Source organism: Lissotriton vulgaris, chromosome 5 (assembly GCF_964263255.1).
Source record: "Lissotriton vulgaris chromosome 5, aLisVul1.2, whole genome shotgun sequence".
Lineage (NCBI taxonomy): Eukaryota > Metazoa > Chordata > Amphibia > Caudata > Salamandridae > Lissotriton > Lissotriton vulgaris.
In genome coordinates, this window is record NC_141693.1 from 973,367,658 (window position 1) to 973,383,048 (window position 15,391).

Genomic DNA, 15,391 nt, shown 5'->3' on the forward strand with positions numbered 1-15,391 from the left:
TGTGGAGTGCAAAAAAACGATGGATTTGGGCCCAGATCTTCTGACTGGGGTGAATGTGTGACATTGATCCACATTCTGTCCATCACCTGTTTTGTTTCCAGTTGTTACAATGGCACATGGATTGGCACACATAAGTGTGAAAGGGATTTGTAAGCTGTTGGCTCCGGTTTGGCAGAATGTGGGAATACCTAGATGTGCAGAGAATTTGGTCAAGAATTGCATGGTGTGTTTGATGCATAATCCTGGCAAGGGAACTCCAACACCAGCTGGTCATTTTGCTCCTCCTACGTATCCGTTCGGAGCTTTGCAGCTAGATTTTATCCATATGGAAAGATGCAACAACTTGAAGTATGTGTTAGTGGTTGTTTTTTCTTTTTCTAGATGGGTAGAAGCATACCCCCTTAAGGACAACACTGCTTTGTCCACTGCCAACGTTTTGATAAAAGAATTTTTCCCTAGGTTCGGATTGCCAAGAATCATTTGGAGTGATAATGGAAGTGAGTTTGTGGGACGAGTGATGAAGAGAGTGTGTGAAGGTCTTGGGATTAGGCAGAAGTTCCACGCTGCAAATCATCCCCAATCAGCTGGTTTAGTCGAGTGCTATAATGGCACTCTAAAGTTAAAATTGGCCAAAATTCAAGAGAGCACTGGTTTACAATGGCCAGATGCTTTGCCATTAGCACGTTTGTCCACTCGTATGACTGTGCACTCGCGAATGGGTTTGAGTCCGTATGAGGTTGTGTTTGGTTGCCCGGCAAATATTTGGGGCGTACCAAGACCAACGAAGTTTAGCGACCTTGAGTACCCCGTTTTGCTTGATTACTTGCGTGAAATGACAACTAAAATGAGTGTTTTACGCCAACAGGTTCATGATTCTCTTCCACAAGCTGTCGAAGATCCAGGTCACATTATTGAACCTGGGTCTTGGATCTTCGTAAGAAATTTTCAACGCACTAAGAACGAACAGCCCCGCTGGACCGGACCCTATCAGGTCCTTTTGTCGACGAGATCTGCGGTACGAGTTCGTGGAAAGAAACACTGGATACACGGGTGCCATACGAAGAAGGCACCCTTACCTCTACCATACGATAAGTGGGTTCAAGATGGTCTTGCAGATTCAGAAACTGAGACCGTTCCGAAGTTTGCCACATTCAGTGATGCTCGTTTGATTGGTACTAATTCAGAACTAGAGAGCGATCGTCTTTTGCAAGCTTCAATACCTCCTGCAAAGCGGTTGGACACTTCTGAGCCACATCTGTTGTTCACTGATCAAGAAGTACCTGGAAGAGACAGATATAATATGAGATCGAGAACTAAGGACAAATACATTTTAATAAAGTTGATCTTTTTTTTACTGTTTGCAGGTTAACTCTCCACCAAGGATCTACGTATTTTTGTTTTTCTGAACTGCCATCCGGTTCCTGCTGCTAGGGTCGCGGTTGCTACCAGTCTTGGGAGTGCAAGCCTGAGACACTAGGTCTTGGGTTCCTTTGGCCCGAGGCCGTCTTCCTGGGTTCAGCGGAGGCCCTCTCAAGCAGAATCAACCAACCACCGCGGGCAGCAACTTTAGTTTAGGATGGATTTCTTTGAGTCGGAGAGACCTGTGCAGACACTGACTTTTAGAGAACGCATTTACAAAATAATGTTGAAGAAATGTTTTTTGATTCCGTGCATACTTTTACTACTGAGTTTTGCAATTTTCATAATTGGTTATGTAGCATTTGTTTTTAAAGTGACGTCTAATTCCACTGTGCAATCTACACCTTCACCTACTATTTCCTCACATTTTTTCCACCCTTTGCCTGAACATGAGGTAGTCCGACGTAAGGAATTCGTTAACAATTCCTTCATACAGCTTTTGCACCAGCATCAGTTAGTGATTAATACAACAAACTGCTGGATTTGTGGTTTAATGTCTCATACAGCCGATAAAGGAATTCCATATTTAGTTCTGCCTTTCAGTTTAAATGGTTCGATTCGAGCTTACAGAACTATGTTCATATATGCCCATAGTGTTGATCCTTTACGTTCACCGAGAGATAACCCGAAGAATAGTCCTATAGCTAGAGGCATAGTCGATATGATCCAAGGGACTAATGCAGTAGAGACTATTCCGAAAGACGAAAGGCAACCATATAGTGGTTGGAGCGTAAATGGATATGGAGTAAGTCTGAGTATTAACCAGCGTGCGAAAAGTCCTCTACCGATCTGGATAGTGCCCCATAAGGGTTACTATTGTCTACAGAGCAACGGTAAGAATCCGAGAGCTCAGTTAGGGAAGAGTGTTTGCGCTGAGACGTATGTGTTTCCGTCTAAGTCTTCCCCAGCGTTTTTAGCAGCCAAAGGTACTTATTTTGTTTGCTACGACAAAGCATACACATGGTTGCCCCATGACTTTTCGGGCACATGTTTTGTTTCCTTTCTGTTACCCCCCACTTTTACAGCTGCGGAAGATTACCACAAGATGAGAATTGCTAGAGGTGTCTTTAGCCAAGAAGACACTGCAGGACAAGAATTGGGTGATTTCTTCAAGGGTTTTCTGCCGTTTTGGGGACCTATGGCTAACAGTAGGAATATTCGTCAGCTTACGAGAGTGGTTGAGTCCACCATAGTTGAGACTGCCGGCGCCCTTGGTAATCTGACTGCTGAGCTCCAGTCGGATAGACTTATGATACTTCAGAATAGAGTTGCCCTAGACGTTATTCTAGCAGATCGAGGGGGAGTTTGTAGATTGATCCAATCAAGCTGCTGCGTTTTTATTCCGGATAATGCTCCGTCAGTCTTCCAAGCCATTTCCAAATTGCATAAGATCTCCGATTCTGTTCATCTGGACAAAGGGGATTGGTCTTTGATGGGATGGTTATGGGGATTGATATCCACTTGGGGTTGGAAGATTTTGATGGTCATTGGTATGGTCTTAGCGATTCTGTTCAAGTTCTGTCTCTGTGTACAGTGGGCTCCGGCTATTTGTGGCCTTTGTGCTACTTTATGCGAACGGAAGCCTGTCCGGAGGGAGATTCATAGTAATAAGATGATGCTACGGCAGCATATCGATGATCTGATGAATATAGGTCCCGGATTCAGATTAAATTGAGTCTGGGTTTATTGCCTATGATAGGGCAAAAGGAGGGTCTGTGGTTCCGTGATTCCGAAATGGGTTCGATAGTGCTGAAACGCGATTTATAAAGATCGTCGGAAATGAACGATTTTGGTCTCTACAGACCGCAAATGACGAGTGTAGCGTGTCTGAGTGTTTTCTTATGAATCGATATAGGAGAACACTCTGTATTTGAGGATTTAGTTTGAACCCTCGGGTTCCATTTTGTAATGTGGCAGCCATCTTGTATGGTTGCCCTAACATAGGCCCTATGATTGTGGCCGAGCGAGTCCTTGACACGTACGCCTTAGCTGACTTCTGGTTGACCTGGCCGAACTGACTCCTCGCCTGGGGCGAATCCTGCTGAGCCAGTTCCTTGGTTAGCAGCTGAACTGATAAAGATCAAAGAGCAGGACGTGGTCCGATTTTATGGCCCACCGTTCCCACTCCTCTATCTCCTTTCCATCTGTTTCTGCCTTTCCTTTACGACATGTTCATCGATCTGAGTTGAAGGTTTTATGATGGGTTTGTCCGGCCTGATCGAACAGGAAACTAACATATGTGCGATCGTTTTTGGTGAGCTGGACAACGGAAAGTGGGATTAGCTTTGACTGTTGTGATTCGTTACTTTTTGAAATGCTACTTGTTCATTGGTTCATTTTGTATGCACAAATGTAAATTGTGATGTTGCCAGAAGCGTAATTTTCGGCATAAAAGACCGAGTTTCGTTCATTGAGGTGGTGCAGTCTCTTTCGAACTATCCGTGTGTACTTCGTAGACCTCTGTCCCTGGTTGCAACCATTAAACTTTGGTCTTTGACGTCATCGAGAAGTATCCCATGTCTCTGTTTGCAAAGACAGGGGAATCCGGGGTCTTTAGGTGTTGCCCTGACACCGCTGGGTCATTGTAATAGAATCGGTTCCGAGAAAACCCAGTATCTCAGTTCTACAATATAAACCATATTATTGAATACATCAATTTTCTGTGAACATGCAAATTATTACCGTGTCTGTTTAGACAGACTGCATGGATACCACTATTATACAGGTCCAAAAGGTAAGGAACTTTATAATCTGGTTGCAGTAGATGAGAGGAGAAGGAAAACATAAAAGCACTAAATCTGATATTCTATTGCACAACGTATTTCCAAGCTAAGCTAAGCTCTTCCGGAGAGAAAAAGAACAAACTTGTACCAGAGCAACTAAGGCTCTCGTTTCGGCAGCTCGATGAAGCTGAATTGTTTAACTGCAGAAGTCGGAGTATGCAGGAAAAAACGCAGCAAAAGAAAATAAACAATGCCTTGACAAACATGCATACCTCATGCAATAAAATATGTTATACTAGATACTGCGCTTTCCGAAACAAAATCAAAAATATTCAATATAATCAAAAGCGGGATGAACTAAACCAGTTTAAATTGAAATAAAGGCATCGAAAAAAAAATATTCTATGTGAAAATTGAAGTAAACGCCATGGACAATTGTGTAACGTGACTGCTCTTGTAAAAGTAGTATGCTCACTGACGAGGTTGGACGCACTAACAAATGTATCATTTTTTGGTGGGGGGGGTTTATTTTCTTGAAGGGTGGAGCCATGGCGTTATTTAATTTACTGCTCCTGAGATGGGTCCCTTGCTCTTTAAGTTGGAGCGGCTCAAGTGCACCTCACTGATGACACCATAAAAGGCAGACTTTGGTCTGATCACTGGCGCTCCCTTTCAGAGAGGATAGGGCTGTGCATTTCGAGTTGGAATTGTTCAACAGAAGCATAATCAAAGCAGATATGTATCTGACTGGTCACCTTCTGTAAATAAAGACGCAAGCAACTGAATAATAGTAATGCTTGCACCCAGACTAACAAATGGGTCATGATGGGCTTTGCTGGCGCTGCGCATAACTGAGCATCAACTTTTTGCACCCACGGTGCATAAAGTGATTTCATTTAACCTAATATTTCTTTTAGTTAGTGCTTTATTTCCAGGTAGTACATCTCGGAAACAGCGAGCAAGGTTTAACTCTTTTTGTTCCTGACCTGTACAGTCTGAAAATAAATGACTAACTCAGAAAAAATGTTGGACAATGTTGGGGTGGACAGTTCCTATTGAGGCAAATACAAGGCTGATTTGTACATGGCTCATCCTATTTAATGAAAGAGACGACCAAGAGAACAATGATATGGAGTGCACCTAGGTTCATTACTATTGGTTCAGATTAATTTAAACATGTTTTGAGTTTGGGAAGGTCTATATATTTGACTACAAGACTATAAACTACTCAAACTACTGCTGCTAGGCTGGTATATGAGCTTAATGATCAGACACCTGTCAGGAAGTAGGTGACTTTAAGGTATTCTGCCTAACACTGGACAGGATATAATAGGAGTCTATCATTTGCATGAAGCAGAATTCGTTCCTTTACTCCATCTTGAGCTCTTAAAACCTCTGCTTCTTATTTCTCAAAGGTACTCTACCTTGCTCAGATTGGGTAGCTCTCTTTTGCTGATTTGGCTGCCTTTGTCTAGAATGAGCTCTATATAAGTCTGTGACAGGAGAAAAAAATGGCTGGCTTTCAGAAAACTCTTGAAAACTTGGATTTCCACATAATGGAAACAATGGAAATTGGTATCAGTCATTCCCCTGAGAAAGAGCACTCAGTTTATCAGTACAACACTACAAATCAAATCCGTTTGTCAGTTTTAGAACTGCTGCATCTGAATACACTAAATATGCAAGAGTAAAGCATCATTCGAGACCGCGGATGGTTATTCATCAATTACTTGTCCCTCGACTGCACTAAGGACCATGATAAGGAAGTCGCAACACCCTCATTACTTACCGGCTATCATAATTACACTGAGACTTACAATTCCATTTTACTGTGCTACTTTTAAATCACCTTCCCTGTGGTTCTTAATAAGTTGATTTACTGCTTATAAGTCAACAACTTAGGCTTTGCTTGGAGGAGAGTGAACGTACTTATGCAAAGAGGGCAAAGGATTTCAATGGGAAAGTAAATAGGTATTTTAGGGAGCAAATGCGTTGTTAAAATTTGTAAGTAGAAGGGTAAAAGGTGATATTCCCTGGAATTTTGGGTTTACATTCAAAGACTGGTACTCCTGGGGCGCGTGAGGCTCTCGCCCGATTGAGCACCCTAATCATCCTACAGACCATCCTGACCTGCGAAAACGGCCCGGGGGGCACACCATAGTGTCCGCGATCTTCCCCCGCACACAGCGGTTCCACGATTGTCTCGATCGCCCAGCCTGCAGCTGAGATATCCGCCGGCGAATCTGAGGGCGGTCTGCCGTGCTGACTTGTGGTCTGCTGCACGGCCGAGCCAACACACCAGGAAAGGCCGCTGCCTCGAGGCCTCTGCGGAGCCGCACCTGCCGCCGTGAGATTGGAGTGCAGAGGGTCCACAGCCGCCGGCAACTTCAACTCCCGCAGCACTGTACGGTGAGCTTCGCGGGTGGGGGGCCTAATACTTACAAAGACACTTACTGGCGAGCGGACCATCCGGATTGGGATTATTGCCTTTCCAGTCCCCGCCCGCTCCCTGCTGCAACTCTGCGGGTGGGTAGGCTCGTCGGCCAGCGCATGGTCGCGCAACGCCCCCCCGCCTGCTGCTGATGCCTCCCCTCCCCCGCGCTGAGACTTCAGGACCCTCTGTCTCCCGCGGCTCCACGGCCTCTGCCCCGATCAACCCAGCGGCGCGCAGCGTGCATGTGGGATCCTTCGGACTGCCGCGCTGGATCGAGGTCTGCTGCCTGGCCGTGACAGCCCACCGGGACAGGTCGCTGCTGCGAGGCCTGCACTGAGCTGCTCCTCCCGCCTCGGGAGTGGAGAGCCGAAGGTCCGCAATTACCGGCAACTCAGACTTTGCTGCAAGTTTCCCCTAGCAGTCTGGCAGCGGTGTGCTTCGGAGTTGAGGGGAAAATAAACAGACACGCACAAGAACAACGTTTTGTTGGGCAGGCTGAATAACTGTTAATCAGGCCCCGATAGGCACTGTCCCCATACTGCCTGACTGGGACGGCTGCTTGCCTATCCGCACCTGTTCTCTGCTACGTCTCTGCTGGTGGGGGGGCTCACAGATCACCCATCAGCCCAAGCTATATTGGAAAACGGCTCACCGCCTGCTGGAGATGCCTGTCCCCCCCCTCTGAGACGCTGGGTCCCGCAGTGCCTCATTACTACTAGGCACCAATCCGCCATTTTATCCGCTGAGGCCTGGTCTGCCTACTCCCCTCCTTCGTCCCCCCCGGCTGCACTGACTCACTGCGGGGCGGACTACCTACCCACCAGCCTTTACTCTCCACGCAGTGGACTGGCCCTGGGTCAGATTGTGCTGGTTTCGGTGGTGACCGGGCGCTGACGATACCAGGTACAAATATCTCCTAAGCTACTGCACCCTTTGGCCTTAAAACCGGACAACCCCCCACGACCCTCCAGCCCCTGGCCCGTGCTGCCCCACGCTCTGTCTACCGCGTTCCCTCCAGCGCCCCTGCAGCCGAAAGGAGTTATGGGCCGCAGCGACGCCAGGCAGTCAAAGATCCCCTTCGAGACCAAGAAAACGCCCAAATCAACGGCTGGTGCGGAGCGGAGTCCCCCATCACCGGAACCCCAGGAGGAGGACTGGAAAACCCTCCTACTAGGCATGAAGCAAAGCCTCACGTCCATCGACTCCAAAATGGACGCCATCAACTCTCGCATTGATAGCGTAGTCGCCAAGCTAGAGCGCCACGACACGCGTATCCAGGAGGCTGAGGACAGAATCTCTTCACTGGAAGACGGTGCCACCTCCAGCTCCAGGCAGGCAACTCAGATGGACAGACTCCTCAAAATAATCGCCGATAAAAATGAGGATTTGGAGGCGAGGTCCCGCCGCAACAACGTCCGAGTCGTGGGCCTTGCAGAATCCACAAACACGGGGAAGATGGAGGTCTTCGTGGAAAACCTGGTTGTCGAACTTTTTGGTAAGGAGGCCTTCTCCCCCCATCTCATCGTCGAGCGCGCGCACAGGTCTCTCGCCGCGCGGCCACCCCCGGGAGCCCAGCCGAGACCGAATATTGCTCGTTTCCTCAATTACAGAGATCGTGACGCTGTGCTGCGATGTGCCAGAGAACAGGGCCCAGTAAAATATGGCAATACTACCCTGTCTTTCTTCCCTGACTTTACACCGTCGGTCCAAGACGCCAGACGTAAATTTGCCGGAGTCAAAAAGAAACTTCAAACTCTGGGGATCCCTTATGCCATGCTTTACCCCGCCAAACTAAAAGTGTCTCTTCACGGCAAACAACACCTTTTTCAAAACCCTCAGCAAGTCGAGGATTTTTTGAAGCAGCAGAGGAAGGAACAATCCCGAGAAGATGCGGAAAGACTACGCTCCAGATCGCAATCTCCATTGTCCCAACAAGACTGACTCGATCCACGGATGTGTACACCACAGTTACTGCCTTCGCTTACTCCTTGACCTTCTTAGCCGGAGGCCACAATGGGTCGATTGCTGCCTTCGGGCTCCTGAACTACTTCCTACATTGCATCTTGGACTACCATACCCCTCTTGCAACTAGGGGTTTGCTGTGGGATACCCAACAGCTACTTTCCCCGGTGAGGTACCGGCTCTTTTGCTTATACATGTTGGTCTGATATATACACATGTGCTCGATCACCCACCTCCGTCCCGCACCTTTGGGCGGGTGAAAGTAGGGAGGTGGGAGGCAGGTCTGGTACTCCTAGGTTGAACCCCCAATGGGTGATCCCCTGCGAGCCTCTCCCCTTCTGAGGGTGGGAGGTGGTATGTTTATGCTCTTCGTTTTGATGTTATTGGAATGTTGTGGGGGGGTGGGGTGGGATGCTCTTTCTCGGCTGGTTGGGGATGCCGTAGTGGGGGGGGGAGGGTGGGGCCGCCACGCCGGGATATCTGTAGATCCTGCCACCTGCTTTGTACCAGAACCTTTGTACATGACAGGCCGCACGGACTCTCAGCGTGAGGGGTTTCTTTGTTTGGGATTGGTTATGACTTACCCATGCACTGATGCTAGAGATGTTGCACTGTCCCTTAGGCTGGGGAGGGTAGATAGGACGAGTTTACGAACCGCTCTGGTCTGTGATCGTAATTCTGACTGTTTGATCATGATTGTTGCATATACCGGCCATGTTTTCTTATTGTGGGTTGGATGGAGGACGTGAATGCTAGACTCCCTGCACTTAACTGTCAGCTGGTATCGTGGAATGTTAGAGGGTTGAACGATCCGAGAAAGAAAAGGCAGATACTAGGCTACCTGGACAGACACGGAATCTCTGTTGCCATGTTACAGGAAACACACCTCCTTCCTAGGGGGCTCCCCCTCTTCGCTTCAAGATGGCTTCCTGCAGGGTGTTTGCTTCCTATTCCAACTATTCCAGAGCTGTATCTATACTTGTGAAGAAAGGACTGGGATTTACTCCAGAAGGCACGGATGTAGATTCTGGCGGGAGGTACTGCATGGTCTGGGGTACACTATACACTCACCGCATACTCTTCGCCTGTTACTATGGCCCCAATGTCGATGACCCAAAAACACTTCTCACTATGTGGGGTAAGATCCAGGCGTTAGGCATTGCTCATGTAGTGTTGGTGGGGGACTTTAACACCGCTCTACAACCGGGGTTGGATAGGTCGCACCCACAACCATTGCATTACACCCATACCCAGCGCACCCTACAAGGTATAGTAGACGACCATCAGTTATTAGATGCATGGCGGCACTTACACCCCTCCCTGAAACATGGCACACACTTCTCAGCAGTACACTCCACTTGGGCCAGGTTGGACTACATTTTCCTGACTACCGGCATGGCTCCCTGGATTGTTCAGTCCCTACACCTGGCGCGCACTCTATCTGACCATTCTCCGGTCCTCCTTTCGCTGCGCATCCCCCTTGAAATCTCCCCGTACTTATCCTGGCGATTGAACCCTGCACACCTCACTGACACTGCTTTCAAGGCGGACTTAGAGCAGGACATTACGGATTTCTTTGCTCGCAATATTGACTCTGTCTCTAGCATGGCCACGGTCTGGGAAGCATTTAAAGTCACGGTCCGGGGGTGGTGCATATCAAAGGGTGGTGGTGTCCTCAAAGCCCTTAGAGGCTCATTACGACGGCTTGAAACTGAGATCAGGACCTTGGAGCGGGAGGTGGCTCAGGGTAGACAGAGTTATTCTGCTAGGGCGAGACTTAGAGACAAAATTGACGAATACACCGTCGAAGCTGAGAGGGAATGCAAATTTCTGGGGAAACCATACACTGCGCGCATATACGGTGAGGGTGACCGGCCGGGCAGAGCGCTCGCTTCGGCTGTGCGGCCACGTAGGCACCATAACTATGTTACCACCTTGATGGACGATGATGACGTTCCGCATAGGGATCTCCCCAGCCAACTCGGTGTCCTCACCAACCACTACAAAACTCTGTACTCCTCCCACCGACGAGAAGAACTTGAACTGGGTTCCTACCTCGCGGACACAGCTATAGCCTGGCTGGGCCCGACCCAACAAAAATTTCTCCACCATGTGCTAGAACTGGACGAGATTAAGGACGCCATTATGGGTATGAAATCGGGCAAAGCCCCTGGCTCGGACAGCCTACCTATGGACTTTTATAAGACCTACATTCACGTTTTAGCTCGCATTCTGCAACGAGTCTATTACACTGCCCTCGATGAGGGCACATTGCCATTTAGCATGAGAGAAGCCCTCATCACCTCCCTACTGAAACCTGGCAAGCCCCCTGAGCGTTGCGATTCGTATAGACCCCTCTCTCTTCTAAATACGGATGTTAAAATATTAGCTAAGGTTTTGGCTTCTCGCCTCAATCTCCTATGGAACGACTGGTCCTCCCGGACCAGGCAGGCTTCGTCCCGAATCGGGCTACCTCTCATAATTTACGCACTCTGCAGGCAATCTTGCAGGACATCACTCCCAGGTGTGAGGCCGCGGTAGTTTTCCTTGATGCTACCAAAGCTTTTGACTCCCTGGAATGGGATTACCTGTTTTCATTGCTGGAACGCATGGGAACCCCCTACAGTTTTATAAACTGGATTAAACTTCTTTATATTAAGCCACATGCTGCGGTCCTGCTGAATGGGTCTAGGTCCGACAACTTTGAGATACAGAGGGGTACCCGGCAAGGCTGCCCTCTATCCCCGGTCCTCTTTGCAATTGCGATTGAACCCCTCGCCGCCAAACTCCGACAACACCACAACCAGCGCTCTTTGAACTACCCTGAAAGGCAAATACTCGTCTCGCTATATGCGGACAACATGACCTTATATGTCCATAAGCCGGAGGAAAATCTGAACCCTCTCCTGCGAGAGGTCACTAAATTCGGTGCTATTGCAGGGGTGCAAATCAACTGGTCAAAATCAACCTTATTTCCCCTTACGGATAAAACTAAGCAGTTCCCTCTCGAATACCCACTGTTGTGGGAGGGGGATGAGGTTAAATACCTGGGCATTACCATCACCAGAAACCGGGAGACCCTTATCAGGGCAAACTATGGCACGGTCCTGGACAAACTAACGGATACTATCACCAAGTGGATTCATCTCCCACTCTCCATGGCGGGTCGTATCTCCTTGATCAAAATGGTCGTGCTCCCTAAACTATTGTATCTGTTCACGAACATCCCTTACAGCCCTGGATCACATTTTTTCCGCTCCCTGGATTCCCAGCTGTCCTGGCTGATTTGGGGTGGCAAACAGGCCAGATTGGGGCTAACGACGCTGATGCGGCCCTACCACCAAGGCGGGTTCGATGTCCCTAACTTCCGCCTCTACTTTGACTGTGCACAGGCCCACTTCGCGACTTACTGGCTCCATCCTCCGCCCTTCATGGCACACCTCGCCGTGGAAGACGGTTATATGAGGCCTGCTAGGCCATCGGGATACCTTTACACGGAATCCCGAGTGACTGATCGAGATCCCTCCACTGTTGACTGTACGGTACAAGCCTGGCACAGGATCGCGACTCGGGTGGACGTTGCCCTTCTCTACTCCCCACTCATGATCCTCGCGCACGACCCCAGACTGAGTATCTCCTGCGAAGAACTCGGCCGCAAAATGCTTACTAAACTGTCACTTCATACGTGGGGGGACCTGTACGTGAACGGGAAATTTTGCTCATCTGCCCAACTCTTTGGAGATCAAGTCCCCTCAACCATGGACACATTTCTCTACACCCGATTGCGGCACAGCGTTAAGGCAGTCACTCCCGATTTCCCGAACGAGCCGGAAATCATGGCGCCCTTACATGCGCTACTCCAGGCTAAAGCCCCGAAACACGTTGTCTCCATGCTATATAAGTATGCGTACTCGGCCGCAACACCTCCTGCCCTTCGAGCGCGCTCGGACTGGGATGGGGACCTGGATGCCCCACTCACTGATGACCAGTGGGAATTGAGCTGCTCCCATACTAACTCAGTGACTGGTAATGCCCGCCTAAGGCTACTGCATTTTAAGTTTCTGCATCGCCTTTACCACACTCCTGCCAAACTACACCGTTTTGGTCTGCGGGATAATGGTAGTTGACTTCGCTGCAACCGCCCAGGTGCCCACTTCATGCATCTAGCGTGGACTTGCTGCTCAGTCGCTTCCTACTGGGTGGAAGTGTTTAAAGCCATGTCGGACATAATGGAGATTGCAATCTCACCATGCCCGAGAATTGCCTTGCTGGGACTCTCCCCCCCTGGGCTCAGGACCAATCGGAAATTGTTTGCATTGGGATTCCTCTTATCAAAACGACAGGTTGCCTGTAGGTGGGGGCGGGGTCGCGCTCCCAAGTTTAAGGCTTGGTTAACCTCTATGTCCACCTGGCAGGACCAATTGCATAATTATGCAGATCTTTTACCACACAAGTCGCGTCCTAAAGATCTCTGGGGCCCGTTCGCTGCATACTTACTCAGACACCAGCCCATAGATGATCCGGACTCGACCCCACGCGCGTCTTCTGACCACGGAACAGCTGCTGCCACACCACAAGCACAACCTGAGTCGTGATCCCATGCTCGCCCAGCCTTCATCTCTGAGCACTCACTCCCTCTCTTCCGCATCCAACGCATTAGCTGCACTCTTGCACCGGCGGTTGATCCTTTGCATGGCTACCTTATACAACATAGGATAGCTACACTTTGTTACACCAGCACTGACCCTACTCGGCGAGATCCACTGATTCCCTTATATCACCCCCCCGCTCGTCTACCTCTACCCGCTAGCCAGTTGGCCGATATGTGACACTTCACATTTGCCATCTTCACAGACCAGATCGCAGACCACACTATACTTTTCCCCCTCCATCATCTTCATATCTTCATCCAGCGACAGTGGGCCCACACCTACATTATATTGAATACACGCAGGGCATGCAACACAGGGGCACTCTGCGCTTTTTTTTCCTCTTTTCCACATACTTCGTATGGTGGGACTACTGAAGGTTGGGAAGTCTACTCTGATCCCTAATTTGTTTTTTAAGGTTTAAAGTTTACCGTAAAATGAGACCTCACAGGTTCACTGTTTACTCTCTCTATGTTCATGGAATAGCATATACCGCATTCCCTACCAGCTTATGATTCACCACTATGCGGCCGGCCCTGATGGGTTGTAGGCGGCATGCTGTGTCACCTAGGATCCCCTCCGTTAGGGTGTTGCTGCTTGGATATGATACTCACTGATAGCGCTGCCGGCCTGTTTTGCGTCAGGTTGTAGGCACACAAGCTGTGTAATTCTCCTGTGATCACAATAAAGGTCTTACCAAAAAAAAAAAAAGACTGGTACTCCTTTTAAATAGACACAGCAATCACTGAAAGTTTGCATGCTAGACAGCAACTATGTAATCTCCAATTCTAGCGATGCACTCTTAATTGATGGAGCTAATGAAGGAGAAATATGAGCCTGCCCATCGCTGAGGTTTGGAGGAAAAAGTCATTTTTTCAAGTCAACGAGGTAAAATAACTCTCTGCCGCAATCAGATGTCAGTCACGTTTTACCCTGTTGTATTAATCGCTTTAAAAAGCATACCAGCACTAGGCTCGACTACCAATTTACAGACAAGCTCTTATATTGTTCATTGTCATTTATAATGAATCTAAATCCTTGGCGACTTAATATTAGTTCAGGAGAACAGAAAAAGAAAATGGTTTACGATTTCCACATAATTGCTTCAGGGGATGTGTACATGTTTTTTCGTGACTTACTCGTATTAAACATATTAATCCAAATCCCTACTGCATACCTTCAATTTAGGAAACCGATCAAGGAGATACCGTGCCTTCCCATATTTATCAAAGTACAACTAGACCCAAAATAAAATCATAACAATCTGACATGCCTGGGATGCATTTCACTATTCGAGTCATGCGACCACAATTCGCCATAAAATGTCATGAAAGCTTGTTTTTTTTATCTCCACTGTGTTAAGCCAGAAAACGGCACAATTACATTTCAGCACAAAATCAAAAGAGAAAAACAAGCAATAGAAATTACAAAAGGGTCTATTGGCTCGAATTACCGTCTCTGAGAGGATGACAGCATCGGGCTGCTGCACAACGATGTCCGCCGTTTTTAATTCCTTGTCGAATATTTCTTGGTGCTTGCTATTTCTCTTCTCCTTCTTCCTCTCCTTTCTTTCTTTTTCGGGTTCGTCCCTGTCGAGTTTATCTTGAGATCTAAAATACGTCTTTTTTGGAAGAAGAGGCTCAAGAACAAACCTGCAAAAATATAAGCAACCGTTAGGAAAATCAATCAATGCTTAAACCCACTGTATTTGCTAGATATATGGAAATGCTATCACAAGGTTCTCACAGAAATGGAGGAGTGTAGAAAATGGAGTTCATTAACTTCCATTTCCCGCCTCTCTTTCGTCCTACTCCTAACTATTCGACGTGTGTCATAACGAGAAAGAATGGTTCATTATTCTGCTCACTTTCAGGCTCTTTTGGCCTCCTACCACTGTCTGTCTACAAGGCTGGGGTTGCCCCAAAAATGCGCCCAGTTTCAGTTCCTCAGTCAAGAGGGGCGTTTCCTCCAGAGCCTAAATGCCCTGAAGGTGTCATTTACTTGTAGGAATATGTCTTACTCAGGCCTGGGTGATATAAGGACCACGGCTGCAGACTAAGTCAAATGTGAGGTGCCAGGGGCGTAGCTTGGTCAGTAAGATGGGGGGGAGGGGGTGAGGTCAGATTTCCCGACCACCACGCTGGCATATAATGTTAAAATACTATACTTATTTTGACAAGCAGGGCGCTTGAGTGGGGCTTAAA

At 48.2% G+C, this 15,391-nt stretch overlaps 1 protein-coding gene across 1 annotated transcript in view; it reads right to left on the minus strand.

Moving 5' to 3' along the window:
* The window catches only part of DOCK1 (dedicator of cytokinesis 1), a 1,358,032-nt gene that overhangs the window by 51,147 nt on the left and 1,291,494 nt on the right, over positions 1-15,391 (minus strand). Inside the window, exon 49 of the mRNA XM_086922569.1 lies at positions 14,641-14,839. Coding sequence (XP_086778695.1) covers positions 14,641-14,839 — 199 coding nt within the window. The remainder of the gene's footprint in view (positions 1-14,640; positions 14,840-15,391) is intronic.